Raw genomic sequence first — 21,269 nt, forward strand, 5'->3', positions numbered from 1 at the left:
TGCCCTTTTGTTGGAAGCCAGCTCTGGTTGACTGTAAAGCCCCAGAGGGAGGTAATTAAATTGAAGCTAAGCTGCAGCTTGCAAAGTCCGTGGTGTTATCCCACTCTTAGCTCATTAAAACGGTGCTCTGCACATTGGTTTGGACCCCTGTTTCGGGAGCCCGAGCTGCTAATCCCTGAGAAGAACGTGGCTCTGGTGAGGCGCTCAGAGGAGCCAGCAAAGGACTCTGGAAGGTGGGAGTAGCTGGCGGGCCCTGTGCTCCCCCGCAAAGGAGACCGGAGGAGAAGGTGGTGCGACGCGGTGGGTCTGCTCACTCATTGAACAGAAATGTAAATCTGAGGCATCTGGTGACGAGCCCTCTAGAAAGGAGCGGAGTGCCTGGCAGTCTGGAGACCTTGCAAGGGGAACTCGGCAATGTTCTAATTAGTCTCGAGGGTTTTGCCCCTTTATGGACAAAAGACACAAGGGAGCCACGGGGGGAGGGGCTGACGTCTGCGAGTGGGTGGCTCTGTGCCTGCGCTTCTGACCCACCTGCTGGTCAGCGCTTTCATCCGTTTGGAATCCAGACGTGTCCGTGTTTTTACAAAGCTGCACAGAAGTGGGTGCTCTCGGCTGAGGCTCTTCTAAGAGAAAGTTTTGAGGATTCAATCCTTTCAGCTTCCTGCCCAGGCTGAAAGCCGGTTACGTAACCGGAGACAAAAGGAACAAGGAACCAGTGGAAGGTGGGTAAGCCAACGGGCTTGATCCGAGGAATCAGACCTCCTCCCCCGGTTGACCCTGGAGCCTCTGAGGACCCACATCATTCCTACTTCTGCCAATAGGGTGGAAGAGAAAACTATTTTGAAAATAATGTGTGATCCAGCCTAATTAAAAGTAGTTTTGAGCCTTTCAGCAAAGCGCTTCTGGAAGCCTGTCCGTTCTCCCGGGCTGTCGGCCGGTGCGCTCTCGCCCCGACATGCGCTCAGCCCTGCGCTGGGGTGCGGCGGGCCAGGCTGCCTGGGTCTCATTAACCCCACTGGGGTGGAGCGCGGGGCCAGGCCGCTCTGGCTGCGGACCCCACGGCCAGGGAACCAGAGCTCCTTCAAGCCCCTGTCTCACCTTGAGAGCCCTTCTTACTGCACTCCCTGATTCGTCGCTGCCCGTCCTCCTGCACGGGCTTCCAGCTCACACTCTTGTTCACCAGCATGGCCTGAGGGCACCATCTGCGGCGGGTTGCGTGGAGGGTTTGGAAGAAGGACTGGTGTGGGGAAGGTTCTAGCTGCTGGGATCATTCTGAAGAAAATACAGCCCTGCCCTTCCAAGAGTTTCTAACCCGGCAAGGCATGCAGACATGACGAATTGCTCAGAATGGTGTAAGTAGTGGGATGGTGAGCACAGCGTCAAGGGCACAAGAAGGAGGGAAGCATGAATTTTGCATGAGGGGTTGGAGAACATGTCACCTTGTGATGTCTGAGCTGGGCCCTGCGGAATAAGTAGGCCGTTGGCAGGTTCAGAAAAGGGGCAGGCCCCGTGCCCCTCTGTGCTGCTGAGACCCGCCCAAACCCCATGGCACTTCAGTTTTAAATCCTCCAGCACAGAACCATCCGCTCCTGAATGACAGGACCCTAACCGATCCCTCGTTATGTCCTGCTTTAACACAGTGCCTGGGATGCAGTGTTGATATTCAGTGGTGTAGACGGGATCGTGGTCTCCCAAAGATGTCCACATCCGAGTCGTCACAACCTGTGACCCATGCCCACCTCCTGATCCCTGGACCTGTGACTTTTTGTAGAAAAAGGGGACTTTACCGATATGATTAAGTTAAGGATCTTGAAATGGGGAGATTAGCTTGGATTATCTGAACGGGCCCAGGGCAATCACGAAGGTCCTACTAAGAGGCAGGCAGGGGGCCCAAGTCAGAGGAGCAGCTGTGATGGCAGAAGCAGGGGTCAGAATGACACGCAAACCAGGGAAGGTAGGCGGCCTCTAGGAGCTGGAAGTTCCCACCTGGAGCCACCGGAAGGAGGCATCCCTGCCAGCAGCTTGATTTTAGCCGTGTAAGAATCATTTCAAACTTAGGACCCCCAGATCTGTAAGAGAATAAATTCATGTTATTTTTAGCCATGGAGTTTGTGTGATTTGTTACAGCATCAAAAGGAAATACACATACTCAGTAAGCACAGTCATTTAAAGTGAAGGACATCCCTTGTATGAGAGATGGGGACGGGCTTGGTGTGTCTGGAAAACTCTGTCTTGGTGGCCAGTGCTCAGGACACAGGGTCGCAGAGCCTGGCCTCGGCGGTGCAGGGGAGCAAGGCAAGGGTGTGGATTTGGGAGTTACTCAGAAGGAGCATCTGCAAAGTGTGGCTTAGTGAGCAAGTCCAGGTGGCCGTCCAAGGAACGGCAGCAGTTTGCGGCTTGGGCGAATGGGTAGGGAAGGTACCATCCCTGGAGGAACAAAAAAAGAAGGGTAGGTTTGGGTAAGACGTCAGAGGTTGGGTCTGGACGTATGTGTCTGGGGTGGTCTGAAGCATCTGGGGTGCAAGTGGGGACAGGGGTGGTGACTCAGATTGGGGTGGGCTCCCAGGGAGTGGAGAGCCTGGGAAAGAGGGATATTTCTCAGCAACAGTGACATGGGATGAGGAGGCCGAGGATGGGAGACTTGGAAACAGCCAAGCTTAAGGGGCAGGTGGGAAAAACAGGAACCCTGTAAAGAGAAAGAGGACAAAGAGAAAATGCAGGCATTTGTAGAAGGAACAGAGGCCCGAAGTTCAAAATGCGACTGAAAGGTCTATTAGAATATGGTTGGCAATGGCAAGGCCATCAGTGGCCTCCAGGGGAGCGGTTCTGGTGGCAGAGAGGGTCGAAGACAGACTGCGTAGCTGCAGAAGGGGGTGCAAAGTAAGTCGGGGTGGCGAAGAGTTATTCTGGGACACGTGTAAGCTGTTAGGATGCAGAAGGTGGGGTGGTAGATCCAGAAGGAGGGGTGCTTACTGTCCTAACGCTTTCTGGCTGCTCTCCCCACCTGCTGTCTCTGCCCCCCCCCCCAAGCTGCACCTCTTTTTGCCTTCATCGTAGCACTTCCTTCCTCAAAATCCTTCCCTTGGCCATTCATAAGAAAAGCAATGCAAACTTTATTTTAAGGAGAGCTCTCTTTCTTCCTCGAACTTTTCCTCGTCCCGAATGCAGGATTTGCTTCACCAAGTGTAGCTAGAAGGAATCTTAAAGATCATCTAATGAAGGTTTCCAAACATTTTATTTAATTTTTTAAAAGATTTTATCTATTTATTTGCGAGAGAGCATGTGTGAGAGGAGGGGTGGAAGGAGAGGGAGAAGCAGACTCCCTGCTGAGCAAGGAGCCGGATGCGAGACTTGATCCCAGGACCCTGAGATCATGACGCGAACCGAAGGCAGACGCCTAACTGACTGAGCCACCCGGGAACCCCAGGTTTCCAAACATTTTAAGCAACAGAATCCTTTTCTGTAACAGTCTCTACTACCAGAATTGAAATATATAGGGCCTAGATATATAATGTGTAAAATAGGTATTTTACTTTTATAAATTCGTTTAGTGAATATAATTTATAATGGCTCCTTTATGACATTCTGAAAAACACAAGGATTTGACATTAGATCTTATGGAAGATACAGTCTGATATCTCAGTACAACCCTATTTTATTTTTCAGTTGGACCACAGGAGCAACCATTGTGATTTATGAAGATAGACAGTGGTCTATATGCTTGTACCATTTGATGTGAGCAGACTTGCACAGGCCTGAGTTATACGAAGATGGAAGCAGAACAAATCCTAATCCCTGAAATGCAGACAAGAATTGAAGTGTATGCAGGGAACTATCTGAAGAAACTCGGTTTTAAGGTCTCCCTAGGAGAAAGTTACAGCCTAATTTTAACTCTTTGGAGTTAAAATGATGCACATAACATTGCATGTTGGTTTCTGTTCCAGTTGGAAAAACTGGAGTCCAATATGTCTGCACAGCTCATGAGAAAACTTCGAGAACCACTGGTCTCTCCAGAAACCCACCACCCAGCAAGATTGAACCCACATGACATGGCCAGACGCCCTGGTCTCCAGGGATCCTCTGTCTCTCTGAAGAAGGTGAGCAGGAGGAGAAGCTTCTTTCAGCCAGACTTAATGCGCCCTCCCGCAGCGGTAAATGTCACTTCTGTGAACCCCACACAATGGTGGCTCTTTGGAGTTCCTGGAGCCATTTCTTGGCAGCTAAGAGTTTGCTGTCTGAACTTGGGGGGCTGGCAGATGAGCCTCTCAGCTTCTGTCACAGCCACCGCCTCTTGTGACAACTGCTGGCTGTTCCTCCTGTCTCGCCTTCGGCTTCATTTATCATGGTTCCCGGTGGCCCCTCACTGAGGCGGGGCTGGCCTTGGTGGTTGTGTTTCCCTTTGCTTGCTCATTTTCCTCCCCATTAGAGAGGAGTACACATCGCCACCTCCCTGCCTCCTGGACATTTCTAGGAAGACCGCATTCTTGTGTTCATTAGCCTCATTAGGGCTTTGAGACAGATGCTTGGTGGCCCGAAAGGCCCTGGGAAATGCAGCGTTTATCATCCTGGTAGAGTGGGCTGGGAAGGGCGTCCACAGCGTAAAGCAGTGACTTGGGAATTGGTGTCTGAGCTCCCTAAGCTCAGAGCCCAGAACTCTCAGGTAGTGGTTGCAAATCCCCCTCCTCCATTTCTTCATGGGATTACCAGGACCACTCTGTGGGTGATGAGAGAGGCAAGCCTAGACCCAGGACAATTTCCAACAGGTCAAGTCTTTCGTGTTCCAGCAAAAGGAGAGAGCATCACCCCTTAATGGCAATGACCTCAATTAACTTTCTTCACCGTGCAGGAGCCATGCCTTGTATGGGGGTGAATTTATGGCCTCAGTGGCTGCAAACCACTGACACCATGAAATGTGGGTGAGAGGGAGCTGTGGGCAGCTGCATCCCAATTTGAACAGCAGCCATTGGTGTAATAGATATGTTCCGCCTCATGGGTTCATTAGTCCCTGTCTCTACTTCAGATCTTTTCTGAAAGTGGGCAGGGTATAAATTAGAAATGACTTTGTAAATAAAATATTTGATCAAAATGGGACAGGCCACATTGGCAGGGGAAATATTGCTGTAGGATGTGATTAAAATCTATCCTTATTGGGCAGCCAGGAAACATAGAGGTACACACAGGTCCTTGAAAGTTTTAGTCTCAAGGATGGATTAGTAAGAACCAAACTGCTTGGTCAGTACTTTCTATGTGTTAGCCAAAGAGAGGGTGAGATGTCTCTTTGGCCCCCCACCCCCCCACCCCCCAGTTACTGGACAGAGGTCAGGTGAGGACTGACTGGTAAAGGGCCCTGGTTAGACAATGGAAAAGCAGCAGCCTTGCTTCAGTTTTCTTCTGTGTCCATGGGGACGGTTGTGGCTACTTTCCACAGCCAGGCCAAGCCACAGGAGCATAACAATAGGAAAAATCAATAATCTAGATCCTGACTTCACGTAAAATCTTGATACCGTGTTCGTCATGGATGTTTTGCAATTGTTTTGATTTAAAAAATGTCACACTTCATAGATATCCAAAAGAATTGCAAACAGAGTCACAAAGACATACTTGAACACCCATGTTCATAACAGCATTATTCACAAGAGCCAGAAGGTGGCAGCCACCCAAGTGTCCATTAAGGGATGAATCCGGTGGTAGAGTCAGTCATACAATGGAATATTACTCAGCCTCCAAGAGGAAGGAGATTTTGACACAGGCTACCACACGGATGAACCTTGAGGACATTATTTATGCTAAGTGAGATGAACCAGACAAGAAAAAGATAAATACTGTATGATTCCACTTCCATGAGGTCCCTAGAGACAGAAAGGAGAATGGTGGTTGCCAAGGGCTTGGGCAGGGGTGGGGGGAGTTGCTTAGGGGGGTCAGAGTTTCACTTTGGGATGAGGAAGAGTTCTGGAGGTGGGTTGCATGACAATGTGAATGTACTTAACATTATTGACCTGCACATTGAAAGATGGTTAAGACGGGGGGACACCAGGGTGGCTCAGTTGGTTGAGCGTCTGACTCTTGACTTCAGCTCAGGTCATGATCTCAGGGGTGTGAGATGGAGCCCTGTGTCAGGCTCCTCGCTCAGCATGGAGTCTGCTTGAGATTCTCTCCCTCCTTCTGAGCCTCCCCACTACTCTCTCTCTCAAATAAATAAAAGAATCTTTAAAAAAAATGGTTAAGATGGTACATTTTAGGCTATGTATATTTTGCCACATTTTAAAAAAATCTCACACTCAAATATTTATCTTGATAACTGAATTGCTAGTCCCGGCTCCTCATGGAATCCAGTGAATTCTGAAGAGCTGAGGGAGTGAAGGTGTGTGAGACCTTGATCTGATGGCCGTGAAATTCACACACACCTGAGCGAGGGGTTGGAAGCCGTGCGTGGTTGCTTTGCTTTGGGGCCCTCAGAGCGTGGCCTGGCTGAATCCTGCGCTGAGGTCCAGTGGACACCCTGCATCCTGACCCAGACCCAACCCGAGCAAGATGGACCAACGGCCCCTTCTGGACATCCTTCCCGGCAAGCACAGGTCAATGGGCTGGGGAGAAAAGCATCTTTTCCTTCCTTGGTTTGGGAGATCTGTTTCTTTTTTGGCATCAGGCTCTGTTTTGCTTTATTGTGGCATTTTTTTTTTCCATGGCAGAAGCTGGAGCAGATGTGAAAATGCGTCGCTCCCTGGCAGCTACCCTCGGACGCGTTAGTGTGCAAAGCAATTTTGGGCGCACCTGGGACTCTCTCGACAGAGTTCAAGTTCTGGGAAACCACACGTATTCTATTCAGCTGGTAAGCCACTCAGAAGGGGTCGTTGGTGCTGAAAACATGGGCACCCGTGTAGGAATATAAAATACACACTGGTCTAATTCTGGTAAATTAGTCATAATAATAAAAATGATAACAGTGGCTTCCAAAACGGAGATTGTGGGACGAAGTCATCTGTCTTTCTTCCTATTCCTATACCGTGGCCCCAGCACCCTGGCTGGCCCAGACATTCCTTGTCCCATTCTCTTACCTGGAGAACGTTTGCTCTCGGGTTCTGTGTCTGCCTCTTTGGGACAGTGGCCCACTGGTGGCTGTAGCACCCCGTGGGGCTGTGTAGCCTCCTCCAGGACTCACCTGCCCCCTCCTTTCCCTGCAGCTCCCGGCTTCGGCTTCCTGACATTTCTGTCACCCTGCTCTCTGGGACCCTCCTGCTTTCACAATCATATGCCAGCCATTTGCACTGCCCCTGCCTGGAAAGCAGGCTGGGCTGTGCTCGCTGTCCCCCACACCCCTCAGCTACCCCTGCAAGCCCAGGCCAAATGCCTGAGATCACATCCGGACAAGCCCCACCATGACCCCCACCCAAATGCCCCCAGACTCATGCTTCTTCCTTTTAAATTGTTCTGAACAGAACGAATGCGTCTCTTTTCTCTCCCGTCCCCAATGGGAACAGCGACAGGTGAATTAGCGGACTGAAGATTGTATGGTTTCTCCAGAACAGGGGTCAGCAAGCTTTTTCCATTAAGGGCCGGAGCAAGCCAGACGGCCTGTCACAGTTTATACTGGATTTTTCCCTATGGCAAGAGTATATTACTGCTTACAATCTGCCCTTATCCCAAGAGTGACTGTTTTTCATTGACAGTTCCAATAAAACTTTATTTACAGACACTGAAATGGACATACGTTTCAAATATCATAAAATATTCTTCTTTCAATTTTTAAAAACCATTTAAAATTGTAAAAGCCATTCTTAGCTTGTGGACTGTATCACAGCTGGTGGTGGGCCAGGTTGGGCCTACGGGCTGTAGTTTGCAACCCGGGCTGTAGAGGAATGGGTGTTACCCAGGACTGCTGGCCCGTGTTCAGGGCAAGGAGCACGGGGATCCCCTCTGTCACCTGTGTCTGACTTACCATTTCTGAGGGCTGGGTGAGTAGGATGGGGTTTCAGAAGGTAGAAGGTGTATCTCACGACCCTCCGGGTGGCCCTACGTGTTGGACTGCTAAGCCCTGCTTCCTGGGGTTCCTTGCAACAAAAATCCAGCATCTGGAATCAGACCCGTGTGGCGTTGCTGCTTGAGTGCTGTGTTAGCACTCGGAGGCCAGCATGCGGGGCTCTGGAAATAACCCCTCCTTATTCTAACACTCTTGCCAGGCAGATGGTCTCTGGTTTCTCCCAAAGAAAATCCCAGGGCCGGCGATCCAAGCTGGAATTCAGAACCTCTAAGTCTTATTGGTAAGCAAGACCCCGTTATCCCCTCAGCACCCTCCCCCCCCCAAAGTCCTCAACACAAGCCAGGAGGATATGGTTTTCTTTCTCCTTCAGGGTCATGGGGCCCCTGGGCAGGGCGAAGTCAGGAATCCGAGCAATTTGTACGCAAGGTGTAAGGGAAAAGTACGTTTTTCAAAGAACTTTTATTTCAAACACAGATTCTACCCAGTTAAAAAATGCTCCTCAGGTGTCTTGGAAACCAAGGAGGGAACGTTCAGTTCACTGGAAAGGGTGTATCTTGTCCCAGAGAAGGAGGGAGGGGTTGGCTATTTACACAGGCAACACCCAGAACTGGTAAACGAGCACAGGCCGTCCCTGTAGGGCTCACAGAGGACACCTGGACCCAGCTTATCAAAGACACCTGGCTCAGCGAGGACCACTTGGAGCTCCCGCGGAGGGTCGGTGCTCCCCAGACGCCTGCGCACCTGCTGGCCCTGCCGTCCCCCTCCCACCCTGGGCAGCTGTGGATCGTGTCCACTCGCTGGATTCCCAGGGAAGCCTGTCACAGCCCAGAAAAGGGCTCAGAGAGGGAAGCAGCGGCGGCTGTCATGGGGTAGGTGGGATCGGGGACAGGTGAAGCTCCCGCCTCCTCTCTAGAACGTTCTGGGCCAGGCTCGGCTTCCTGAGGGGAAAGCCCCAAGGGGGGCTGGGGCTCCGGGAGGTCTAGTGCTCGGGCTCGGCGTCCATGCAGGACTCCCAGGGGTTCTGGGGCATTCGAGGCAGGGAGAAGAGCAGGAGAGCCAGGCCGCCGAGGAAGAGGAGGACGAAGGCGGCGCAGGCGCAGGCGAAGGACCAGGAGTAGTTGTACTCGATCCACACGGTGTGCTCGCTGTCGATCATGCGCTTCACCGACTGCCGCGTCACCTCCACCGACACGAAGATGCACAGGCCTGCGGGCCGAGCGGGACCTTCAGGGCCTCTCCGAGAGCCCCGGCCCTGCCCGCCGCCCGCCCCGCGCGCTAGCCGCGTCTCATGCCTCCCTCTCGGTGGGAGCGACCAGCCTGCCTCCCTGCGCCCCCGGATCCCCGCGCGAAATGCACAGCCTGCCCGGCTCTGCCCCGCCTCGCGTCCCCGTGGGGGCTGCGGCCCTGACCCGGCCGGCCCCCCATCCCCAGGTCGCGGCAGAGCGGGGTGCCGCGGTACCCCCTCCCCCCAGCCCCGCCGCACGGGCAGGAGCCCCCGCGCCACCTGCGAAGGCGTAGAACATGGACGCGGGCCTCAGCAGGTAGTCCCGCTTCTTCGGGAAGGACAGAAGCGCGCAGGTGGTCCCCATGATGATGAAGCCGAGGCTGAAGATGGCGATGGCGGCGGCCGAGATGCTGTACTCTGCGGGACAGGAGGGCGCCCGCGGCTCAGCGGCGGCCCCAGGGCCAGTGCCGCGCGTCCTTGTGCCCATGGCCCTGGGGAGCGCACTGAGGGTCCGAGATGAAGCCCCTCACTCACAGTCACGCAGCGGGGGGCGGGGGGGAGGATGGCAACAATATCCCCTCCCCACTCCCGGGGGCAGAGGCCTGGCAGCAGCCGCGAGCCACAACGTGGCTGCCGACCTTTCTGGAACAGAAAGCTTCCTGCGAGCCAGGGGGCCAAGGGCGGGCTCGGGCGGAGAGTGGTCTGTCCTGGGACGCCGAGCAGCCGCTACAACCGTGGTTTGTTTCAGGGCCCCGCGCGTGATCGTGTGTGTGCGCGCGCCCACGCCCCATACACGTAGCGACTGCCAGAGTGAGCGTGCTCGTGTGTGCACGGGCACGTGAGGTGCTCTCCGAGCGAGTGTGTGCGCGTGCACGCCCACACCCTGTACAGGGTCCGCATCCCGGCCCAGGTGCTTCCCGGAAGGCTCACCGGGGTACAGGTGCTCTCAGACCTCTGGGCGGCTCCCCTGGTTCCCCCCGCCCCCGGGGGGGCTGGGGTGACTGATAGGCGACGGAGGGAATCAGCTCCCCGCCCACTCTGACCCAGCAGCCCTGGAAACCACACAGGGGTTTGAGGACGGTTCCGTTTCCCCATCACTCCGGCCTCCCTTAGGTTCGGGAAGAAGAGGATTCCCTCTGCAGTTGCAGGGCCTGCCAGGAAACGGCTCGTTACAGGCTCTCCCAAGCGCCGATGGACCCTCAGGATGGCTGGCCACCCAGGGCTGTGGCCTCAGAGTGCAGGGCATGACGCCGGAGCTGCTTTTCATCGCAAGCAGGCAAGCCAGGGCTTTTGTGCCAAGTGATTTTCCGGCTCAGCAGCCTGGCCAGGAGGCACTCTTCCTCACCCTCCCCTGCTTTCCCCCACCGGCTCACCTTTCTGAGTAGTGACATGGAAGATCTCCGAGGTCTCGCCTGGGTTAAAATGCCTGAAGTAGGAACAGTTTTTCTCTGCAAAGGAGGGAGACAGCCTATGAGTTGAGCCAGAGGGCCCGCAGCCCCGTCAGAGGCTCCACCAAGACAGGGTGGGTGTGACAGCCCCCTGGACTGGCCCTCCTCGCCCTAAACCCCGAATCTGGGCTGAAACAAACATCTTTCTCTGACCCTTAGACCAAAATTTCAGTAGGATGAGGGGGTTTCCTAAGAGGCTAGGAGATCTTCAGGAGGCAAAGGCTGACTCAGTCAAGAGGGCACAGAGTACTGAGGGTACTGAGCCCATTAGGCAAATGGGGTAACTGAGGCTCAGCAACTCCTTTGGCAGGGGGAGCAGGGAACAATGTCCACAAAGGGCCAGATGGTGGTTCTCACCTGGGGCTTGATGGACAAGGTCTGGAGACATGTTTGGTGTCACAACTGGCAGGGTAACTGACGTCTAGTGGATAGAGGCCAGGAATCCCGCTAACCATCTACAACTACAGGACAGCCCCACACAACATAGAATTATCCGGCCCCAGTAGAGCAATAGGGCTGAGGTTGAGAAAGCCCGGTCACACCAAAATCTAGGGCTGTGTTTCCTATCAGTATCCGGGCCCATCCTGATGCACTGGGTGTGACTGGGAAGTAAGTGATGTGTTTCAAAAGCTTTTCAGATGATTCACCCAGTTTGGGAAGTCCTGCTCCAGGTCCCTTAAAATGCCGCCACAGAGAGCTTTTCTGAGTGGGCCAAATGCATGGATTTGGGTGCAGGGTAGAGAACTTCCATTCAAAGGCCAAATGTGAGTGACCATCATGTCATCTCATCAGACCCTTGACACCTGTGGCTAGAAAAAACCTGCCCTGGCCAGCTGCTTGTTCTATCAGATTGGTGTCAAAAAAGCCACAGAAGGTCTGGGAACAGGAGGACCAAAAATCTGGATTTGATGGGGCACAGAGGAAGGACTAAGAATAAAGAAATTCATGCTGATTTTAAACACAATTTCAGGCGTAATTCCCCTTCCATTTTTCTCCTTTAATTTCTCTTGTAACTTGACATACTTTAAAATCGAGGATAGTCTTACTGCTTATTGACTACGGTTTAATATACTTTACTCCATTTTTAGGAAGTAGGAGAATGGTTTTTAAAGAATATATATTATTTTATGTTTCTTTAAAAAAAATTAAATTGGGTTGCTTTTTATGTGTGTGAGGCCCTCCATGGCTTTCTTCTTCCTGTGAGTCCATGACCCTCAGTAGAAAACACCCCCACCCCTAGTTTAGATGGCATCTAGGTTGTGCATTCATTTCTTCACTTGCAGGCTGTATTTACATTATCATGATCATTGATGCCTGGCTTCCTTTGGAAAGGCACCGGCAGTGTTTCCCAAGTCCTAGCTTTCACTGGGTTGCTGGCTTTCTTCCATCTGACCTAAATCCTCTTATTGCCACTTCAGCCTGTGGCCTCCCACTCTTTTCCCCTCCCCCCATGTCAGGGTTGCTGCTGCTGGCATGATGGAGAAAGAAATGACCCCTGGAGCCGAGCCTGGTTGAGCAGCAGTAAATGTTCTGCGAGGTAAACAGCCTTCTCTTTGAGCTTCTATATTTAAATCACTTTCCTTTTGAGCAGAGTTACCTGGGGTGTCTGACTGCCGGGCGGTGATGTCAGAATTAATGCTGCTCTTTTCTCTCTCCCAGCTTCCGGTGCTATTTAAAAGCATCATGCCACCCTCTTCTGTTTGTTAGATTATTAGCTATACATTCTCTTGAGTCACTGCTTCCGAATGGCTCGTGCTATGTTGTAAGTGTCTGTGTGTGTCTCCCTCTGGACAAAGGAACATTTCTGTTTCATTCTTTAAGGGCCAATTTTGGTTGTCATTGAAAACGCTCTGAAAAGAATTGACTGGATTCAAGTATATTTCACGGTCAGCTGCCTCCCTGACGTCTCGCAAGCCGTGAGTTCAAAGCCTTCGGGGCAGAGGGCCGTGAGATAAAGGCCCGCAGAGCCTGGCCAGAGCACAGCGATTCGGCAGCTGAGCGGCTCTCACACAGGTCGTGTTTGTGTTGTCAGCCGGACCAGATCAGTGGCGGGCTCCATCCCGACAGACCGCTGCTTGCATCAAAACCGTCTTAGCTCAGACCGTAGTGGGATGCTGCCTGTCTGGGGAAGCCAGCCTGTGGATTTTCTGGGGGAGATTTTCCCTTTCGGTGACCCAGGGACACTGTCCTACTCCCTCTCCTCCCCTATTAAATGATGTTACCTTCTGTGGGATGGGGGTCACCCAGTGGGTGAGCTTCCCACACAGGGCATCTGGAAGCCTCAGCTTCTCTCTGATGTGGCTAGACCTGGGCCCTGAGAATAGATGGGCCAACTCCGTCCCCTCTCTTGAACTTGGCACATGAGCAAGGCCAGCATCTTTTGCCCTGAACCTGGGGGGTAACATCTGCTCTAGGGCCCCATGGCTGCCCATGGAAGACCACAAGCCCCTTTGTGGTCCCTGACGACCCCAGCAGGGGTGGGGGCACGTCAGACCCAGGCGTCATTCCGGACGTGTCCAGCACCAACAAGATGCTTATTCAGGAAAAATCAAGCCGGACGTCTGCCTGTGTCACTCAAGATCACCCAGGGTCCTGTTGAGGCGGGCAGACCCTGCTTCTGCCCCTTTGTCTGGGGGGTTCTGGGCACACCGAACATCAAGAGAAACCTAAAAAGGAAGGACACCAGGGATGGGCCCGGCATGGGCCACGTCGTCGCAGGTGAGGGGCTTGGGGGAGAGAGGCCGTGACAACTCTGTGACAACTGTGTAGACTCTGAGCCTTCCTGCCTCTGCCTTTCTGATGCCCTTCCATGCCTTTCCCTGGCTTCTGTCACAGCTGCACAAAGCTCAGGGCTTAGAGCTTGGTCTTGATGGGTTATAGCCCCTTCACTGGGCAGAAGAAGCAGGTGCTTCGGATCAAGTCAGTGGAGATACCAACGTCAGGGTGCCAACCGGGGACCAATCATCAGGAAGTTGGAAGTTCCTCCAGCCTCCCTTGTCTCTGCAAATGGCTCATGGTGAGTCTAATATTTGTTTTTCTGTTTTTTTTTGTATTTCAAAAATGTCTGTCATAAGCAGTCATAAGACTCAGTGGTCTGAAAACTTAAGTGGGTTATTTCTTAAAAAATATGATGAACTCGGGGCGCCTGGGGGGCTCAGTCAGTTGAGCATCCAACTCTCGTTTCAGCTCAGGTCATGATCTCGGGGTCGTGAGACTGAGCCCCACGTCTGGCTCGGCACTCACTGTGGAGTCTGCTTAAGGCTCTCCCTCTCCCTCTGCCCCTCCCCTCTGCTCTCTCTAATAAACAAAAATAAATCTTTAAAAGTAATATGGGGAACTCAGCCATTGAGCTTGACTGGAGTTGGGGTATTCTGGTTAACCAAGTATTCTGGTTAAGGGAATGACTGCACAGAACTATATCTAATTGTGCCAGTTTCAAAGAACTACAGCAGAAGGCATGTTTAAGTCCAACCTGAACTTGAGTTAATGCAGGTTTTCTCTGATAGTTGCTGTTCTATGGGGCAGGTGGGGGGGAGTCTAGTTATGGTGTGGGTCTCTAGCATGGGCTCATGTGGATGGGAAAGGGAGCCCCTGAAATTCTTGGGGTTCATAACATGATGTTCTTTCATATGGCTCCAGTTCCTGCACCAGGTACTGGAAGAGAGGACGGGCCATACGGGAAGTGGGTTACTGGGGCAGTCTGTTGCCTTAGCCTAGAGAGACAGAGCCTGAGAGAAACAACATTCTGCCCAACCCAAGGGCAGGGGATGCCCCCTCTGGGGTGACTCACTTGGGCTTTCAGACAGACAGCCTTTCCTGACAATGGGGGAAGACCCTACTCTTATTTGGAGGGCATTAGAATTGACCTCAGATGTTGATCTTCCAAAACTCTTTGGGTCGGTGCGAAAAACGAAATTAGACAATTTATGTCGTTAGAGCCTCCAGCGTTCTATGGCTGAGTGGAACCTTGAAAAGTCTCCTCTATTGAACCAGCTCCTGGTCGAGCTTCTTCTAAAACCACGTCATGTCAAAAGTTGGCCTCTTACGATTCTGCCTGGATCAGCAGCTTTTAGGAGTTGTGTTTGTATGTACAGTGGGGGGTATTGTATGGGAGTGGGTGGGAGAAAAAAGGGGCTCTGGATTTGAGACTTGGGTGTTGAACTTGTGAGAAGGTTAGCTTTCGGAAGGCCACTCTGAGCCCCAGTTTTCCCACATGTAGAATGAGAACCACCTAAGGACCGAGAGCCTCCTTACCGGCTTGTCGTAAAGGAGTATAACATAGTGACAAAGAAGGTAAATTTTAGGGGTATGAAATCTAGCTGTTTTGCTGTGGTCAAGTTACTCAACCTCTCTGTGCCTCATTTTGTTTATCTGTGAGATGGGATGATGATAATATTGTGGACCTCATAGAGGATTTTATGAGGATTAGATGAGTGTATATATATTTCTATTTGTCATCCCACTGCCTTCTGGCCTCTGTGGTTTCTGGAAAAATATCAGCTGTAAATCTTATGTTAGTAAGATCCCCTGTATGTGGTGAGTCATCTCCTGCTGCTTCCAAGATTCTGCGTCTTTATCTTTCAACAGTTTTGATCATGATGCATCTAGGTGTGGATTTATCCTACTAGAGTTCCTCAAGCTCCATGGAGTTGTAGATTAATATTTGTCATCAAATTTGGAAACTTTTCAGCCATTATTTTTCTGCTCTTCTTCTTCCTGCTCCTTTCTCTCTCCTGTCCTTCTGGGACCACCATTCTGTGTATTTTGTACATTTGATACTATCCCACAGGTCTCTGAGGCTCTGTTCATTTTTCTTCTTTTTTTTTTCCTGTCTATTCCTCACACTAGCTAATCTCAATTGTTCTGTCTTCAAGTTAACTTATTCTTTTTTGCATCTGCTCAGATCTGCTATTGAACCCTTCTAGTGAATTTTCCATTTCAATTATTGTAGTCCTCAATTCCAGAATTTCTATTAGGTACTTTTGTTTATTCTCTTGTGTGTGTGTGTGTGTGTGTTTTCTTTTTAAAGATTTATTTATTTATTTGAGAGAGAGAGAGAGAGAGAGAATGAGTGGGAGGGGCAGAGAGAGATGGAGAGAGAATCTCCAGCAGACTCTGTGCTGAGTATGGAGCTGGACATGGGGCTTGATCTCATGACCCGAGATCATGACCTGTGCCAAAACCAAGAGTTGGACACTTAACCAACTGTGCCACCCAGGCACCCCAAAGTTGTTTTTTTTTTAAAGTGGCTCCATGCCCAGCGCAGAGCTCAACACGGGGCTTGAACGCATGCTATTAGGTCCTTTTATAATAATTTCTATCTCTTTGTTGATAATCTGTATTTCATGAGACATCGTTCTCATATTTAGTTGGTTAGACTTTTTTTAATTCTTTGTATCTAAAATAGCTGATTTAAAGTCTGTAAGTCCAATAGCTGGGCCTTCTTAAGGATCTGTTGGTTGGTTTTATCCCCCTTATGTGTGGGCCATACTGTTTTACTTCTTTGCACGTCTTGTGATTTTTTTAACTTAAAATTTAAATTTAAAGTTGGAATATTTAAACAATATAGTGAGCAACTCTGGAAATCAGAGTCTCATCCTTCTCTAGGGTTTTTTTTTTTTTTAATCTAGGGTTTGATCTTGTTGCTCAAGTGACTTAATGAATTTTGTAAAGTCTTGTTTCCTTTGTCATGTGGGACCACCAGTCTCTGCTCAGTTTGGTAATCAGATCACATTTTGTAAAATNACATCGTTCTCATATTTAGTTGGTTAGACTTTTTTTAATTCTTTGTATCTAAAATAGCTGATTTAAAGTCTGTAAGTCCAATAGCTGGGCCTTCTTAAGGATCTGTTGGTTGGTTTTATCCCCCTTATGTGTGGGCCATACTGTTTTACTTCTTTGCACGTCTTGTGATTTTTTTAACTTAAAATTTAAATTTAAAGTTGGAATATTTAAACAATATAGTGAGCAACTCTGGAAATCAGAGTCTCATCCTTCTCTAGGGTTTTTTTTTTTTTTAATCTAGGGTTTGATCTTGTTGCTCAAGTGACTTAATGAATTTTGTAAAGTCTTGTTTCCTTTGTCATGTGGGACCACCAGTCTCTGCTCAGTTTGGTAATCAGATCACATTTTGTAAAATACTTGGAAAGAATACGTCTCCCAGTCTTTACTGAGGGCTCTGTGCTAAGCAGAGAACTAAGCACTCCACCTAGCCGCCTACATTTCTGCCTTAGCCTTCACTTTCTGCTTGCCCACGGCCTCAAGATCAGCCTAAGGTGAGAGCTTAGGGCCTTTTCAGGGCTTTCCTGTGTACCATACAGCGCTCTGTGTGCACAAAGCCTTCTAAATTCTCCAGAATGTGTTGGAGCTTTCCAAAGCCACCTATGGACATCTCATTCTCTAGCTTTTTTGGTTAGCCTATGGTTTCCCCTAACTGTTGCCTACAGCCTCTGGAAGCTATGCTATTAAACAGTTGTTTCTAATTGTTTTTCACAAATGCCCCCTGGGAAAAAGACTGTTTCCACTGAGTGAGCTGAGCGTCAGGTCAAATAAAGACAGCCTTGCAAGGGGGGACTTCCAGGGAACCACCAGACCAATCAAATAATGACAATTCTCTGGGAATGAGGCTTTGAAAGAGATCCGGCCCCATCTGTCCCCTTTGGGGCATGCCAGTCTGCTAAATTTTCACTGTTGCAGGCTGTTGGTTTTCAAGGCTATGACAGAGTTGGGGAGTGGGAAACAGGAATAGACCAAGTTCAAGCACCACAAAACTCACCATTCTTGCTGAGATTCACCTATTTTTCTCGAATAAGCCCCCACTGGACTGCTGCAAGACTGGTTCATTTCCAGCGTCCTGAAAAAGTTTACTCTGACCATTGTTGTCAGAGTCCTCATTGTTTTTAAGGAGAGTCTTACTCTGCCATTTCTTCTGATGTCATTCGAAGTTAAAATATGGAAGGCACTGAAAACAATATTCGGCAGATGGTGCTAGATTCATGTTTGTGGTTATTACTGCCGTAAATAATACACGAGAGCGCATGTATGAACTCTCTTCCCCCCTCCTGCAAAGGGTAATCCCACAGAGCACAGGAAAGGTGGGTGGGGAAGGGAAAAGTGCCCATCTGCAGAGAAAGGAGAGGGGAAAAGGTAGGAACGCACTTCAGAAGCTTGTTGGGAGTAGGGCAGGGCTCACAAGTGTGGGAGGGAGGATTCACTCTGGACCAGCGCAAGAAGGCATAGAGCGAGACTCTGGTCAGGCTTAAGGCCAACCCATGCCGGCTGGTTGTCTGCAGCTAACGTTCTGCTCGTCTGTCTCTTCCTTGTATGGACTTGCCTCGCCTCCCTGTGCATCTGCTCTATAAACTCAGCAGGCTTTAAAAGGTAGGTGCTTCTGAGGACAGGTGGACGGGAGCATGAGAGTGCATTCCCTGCGTGGTCCGGAGGGAGTCCGCCTTACCCTGCCCCTGCCCTGCCCATGGGAACTGGCTGGATGATGCGTCTGTTTACGGGTGTGCTGGGCCGCGGCTGAGGTGCGCGGGCATGTGAGCTATGCGATACCCTTCCAAAGCACATGTCCACGTCTGTTAAAGCCCTCAGTCCCGGGACTCAGTGTTTCTAAGACAGCTGGGTATTTCCAAGTCTTCCGGGTATCTAGGGGGCAATGAGCAAGGCAGGGGTTTTCTAGAGCCAGCAGGAGGGAAAGGAGGAGGAAAAAGAAAAGTGGAGGCATGGGGTTTGGGCTCCCTTGTGCCACCCACAGACTGCAAGATCTCTGGGGACTTAGCACTGACTTCCTTGAAAGGCAGGGTTCAAGGAACACCCCGTCTGACCACAGAGGGAGTGATTCTGAAAATCAGGCGGGTGACTGTACTCACCCTGGTCCACTGACAACTTACAGTGACATTGGTGAGCACTGGAAGGGACTCGGTGTTGCCGAGCCCAAGCACTGTGTTTTACTGCAGGAAGCAGAGGCTGCAGTGGGTTTTGTGGACCCCAGAGTCATGGGGGGGGGTCGTGGGCAATGCATGACGGAGCCCAGACCTATGACTCTCCATGCTCTTTCCTCAGCATGGGCTCTGTCTGCTACGAATGTGGAAGGCTCCCCATCTGCAGAATAGACTGGTCACCCTCATACCGGGTGTTCTCGACAGGAGCTCACCTTTGATGTGTGGTTCTGTCCCACGGGACGGAATCGAGGCACACACTTAAATCTGAGCGGGAGGACATGCATCCCAGCTCTGAAGGGGTCTGAGCCAAGAGGCCATGGTTCGGGCGGGAGTGATGGTCTGACAAAAAGCAGGTGGCTTGACTACAACCAGGTCCTGCTTCCCAGGTGTGTGGCCTCTGCAGGCTGTCAAGGCCCCCCCGCACACAGAAGGGCCCCGTGCTTGGCTCTGGGCTTCCCTGTTGCGACCTTGAAACTCGTGTAAAAAATCACAAGGAGCCCTGCGTTTCCGTTTTGCACTAGGCCGTATGAATTTGGGGGCCTGTCCTGTCTCACGCCCAGCCGGGAGGCCGTGGAGGGAGCGTGCCCACCAAACGGGTCCCTGCAGCCTGAGCACTTGGGGCCGCCGAGCCCGTCCGTGCGGGGAGAGTGGAAGAGTGGCGCCCGCGGGGGCCAGAAGCCTCCCGTCTGGGAGAGCCTTGGATTCTTTCCCGAGCCTCTGGTCCCACCTGTGCGGCCCTGTGCTCGGGGTGAAAAGCCCGAAGCCTCAGCAGGACAGAAATAGTGAGAGACAAATGCCCTCAGTTTACTGGGCGGCTCCGGCCTCCGGTGTGACACCTGCAATTCGGATCCTCTTCCCCGGGCACAGAGGGCTGGGCGGCATTTCTGTTCTGAGGCAGGGACACCTGTCCTCTTTCCCACGGGCCTCTTTTCCAGGGGGAACGAGGACGGGCAGGAGGCGGGGACGGGATCAAGGAGTGGGTACGTTACCCCCGGGCAGGGTGATGGGTCCGCAGGTCTTGTCCTTGCTGTCAGTCATGACAATACGCTTGGTGCAAATCCGCCAGAGGCCAAAGTGGGCTGCCTCGCAGGTGGCGTTGTGGTGGTCCAGCTCGGGGCTCAGCACGGCCCAGTGGTCGGTCACCACGGCCACCAGGGCCAGCACGACGCCCACCAGGATGCAGAGGAGGGTCGCGCGGACCTTCGGCGCTTTGGTCTGGGACATGGTGGTGGCGGAGGAGTGGGTGCCCTGGGCACGGTCCTGTGGCAGTGTGTCCAGGGCAGGTGGCCGCCAGGCTGGGGAGGTGGCGGCGGTGATCGAGCTGGGGGTGGAAGCTAAGTTTAGTGTGTCCGGCTGAGCCAGAGGGGGCTGGCCTCGGGGCTGAGGGACACCAGACGGGGCTGAGCAGCTGCCCAGACGTGTCAGGGGCCTGAGGCAGGCTTCTATTAATGCACATCTCAGGCGTGTCACCAAGGATAGCTTCTCCTCAGGTTTCAGGGCTTTCTTTCCCTCTTGGGACCTGAAATACCTCAAGGAGGGGCCAGGACAGAAGGCTCTAGATGGTGGCTTGAGACCTCCATGACTGGCAGCTCGGTGGTTGGAGGCACCGAGGGGTAGGCCCCAGAGACACTAGGTGTGTGGGAATCTGCTTGCTCTGGGCTGCAGGAGAAAGGGGCACTGCTGGGTGGGGGCAGGGGACCCTGGAGGACACAGGTGCCATAGGCCAGTCACGAGTGGGGCAGGTGTGAGTGGTTCCTTGTCCTGGAGGTTTGGGGGACTCAGGATCCTGCCTAGGGATATCTTGGGGATTCCCCCTTCCAGAACCTCTGCAGCCCTAGCCTGTCCCCAAACTGCAGGAAGATTTCCGGTGGTTCCTGGGCCTGGCATTACCCAGCACTGTGCCTGATGTGGGAACGCTTTTTTCTTTTCCTCCTTCCTTCTTTTTTAATTTTATTTTATTTATTTATTTGAGAGAGCTCAAGGGGGGTTTGGAGAGGCAGAGGGAGAGGGAGAAGCAGACTTCCTGCTGAGCAGGGACCCCCCCCCCCAACGCCCCAGTCTCGATCCCAGGACCCTGAGATCATGACCCGAGCCGAAGGCAGACACTTAACCCACTGAGCCATCCAGGTGCCCCTGCTTTTTCCTTTTCAATTCTCCTCCCATCCCTCCAACAGGGTCTGGAAGGAAAGCTCAGTGTGGGGTTAGTAAGTCTTGGAAACGTTTCCAATGCTTGCAAATCAAAGAATAGCCTGGAGAGGACAAGGAATCCAGCTGGACCTGACTGTCATTCTGGTTTCATTTTACTGTTTCAGTTTTACTTCTATTCAAGATTTGCCAGTTATCTTTTCATTTACAAAATATATTTAAGTAAAAAAGAACGGAAGTGGGTTGATCTGCAGGGGACTATGAAGAGGGTGATGGTATGTGGACACAGCAGAGGAGAGAAGACCTTTGGGACAGACCCCAGAGAGTCCCGCCTGCCCGTGGGCCCCCGGGGCTTGAGCCCCTGCACCCCTCCTGCACTCTGCATCTCTTCCTTATCAGTTGACCAGTTGCCTTTTTGGGGGTCTGTCCAAGAGGCTGATGTGTCCCCAGGAATAGACCTCTGAGCTGGGCAGGGTTTTGAGCTTCAAGATCCTGGCCTCGGGTTGCCACAGCTTCCAGAAATACTC

General features: G+C 51.8%; 1 protein-coding gene and 1 long non-coding RNA gene across 2 annotated transcripts; one reads left to right on the forward strand and one right to left on the reverse strand.

Moving 5' to 3' along the window:
- The first annotated feature begins 545 nt into the window (after positions 1-545).
- LOC109490463 lies at positions 546-7,395 on the forward strand. The gene is made up of 5 exons (XR_002143789.2): positions 546-722; positions 3,667-4,097; positions 6,311-6,575; positions 6,690-6,829; positions 7,182-7,395. It is a non-coding gene; the product is annotated as an uncharacterized LOC109490463 (long non-coding RNA).
- A 1,029-nt stretch (positions 7,396-8,424) lies between these two features.
- CACNG1 (calcium voltage-gated channel auxiliary subunit gamma 1) lies at positions 8,425-19,922 on the reverse strand. Its single transcript, XM_034641371.1, has 4 exons — positions 19,587-19,922; positions 10,577-10,651; positions 9,483-9,620; positions 8,425-9,184 (listed from the first exon to the last, which is right to left on the reverse strand). Exons 1-4 carry the CDS (start codon positions 19,819-19,821, stop codon positions 8,958-8,960), a joined length of 675 nt encoding a protein of 224 aa, XP_034497262.1. The 5' UTR covers positions 19,822-19,922; the 3' UTR covers positions 8,425-8,957.
- Between the last annotated feature and the right edge of the window lie 1,347 nt (positions 19,923-21,269).

The sequence above is a fragment of the Ailuropoda melanoleuca genome, chromosome 13, assembly GCF_002007445.2.
Source record: "Ailuropoda melanoleuca isolate Jingjing chromosome 13, ASM200744v2, whole genome shotgun sequence".
NCBI lineage: Eukaryota > Metazoa > Chordata > Mammalia > Carnivora > Ursidae > Ailuropoda > Ailuropoda melanoleuca.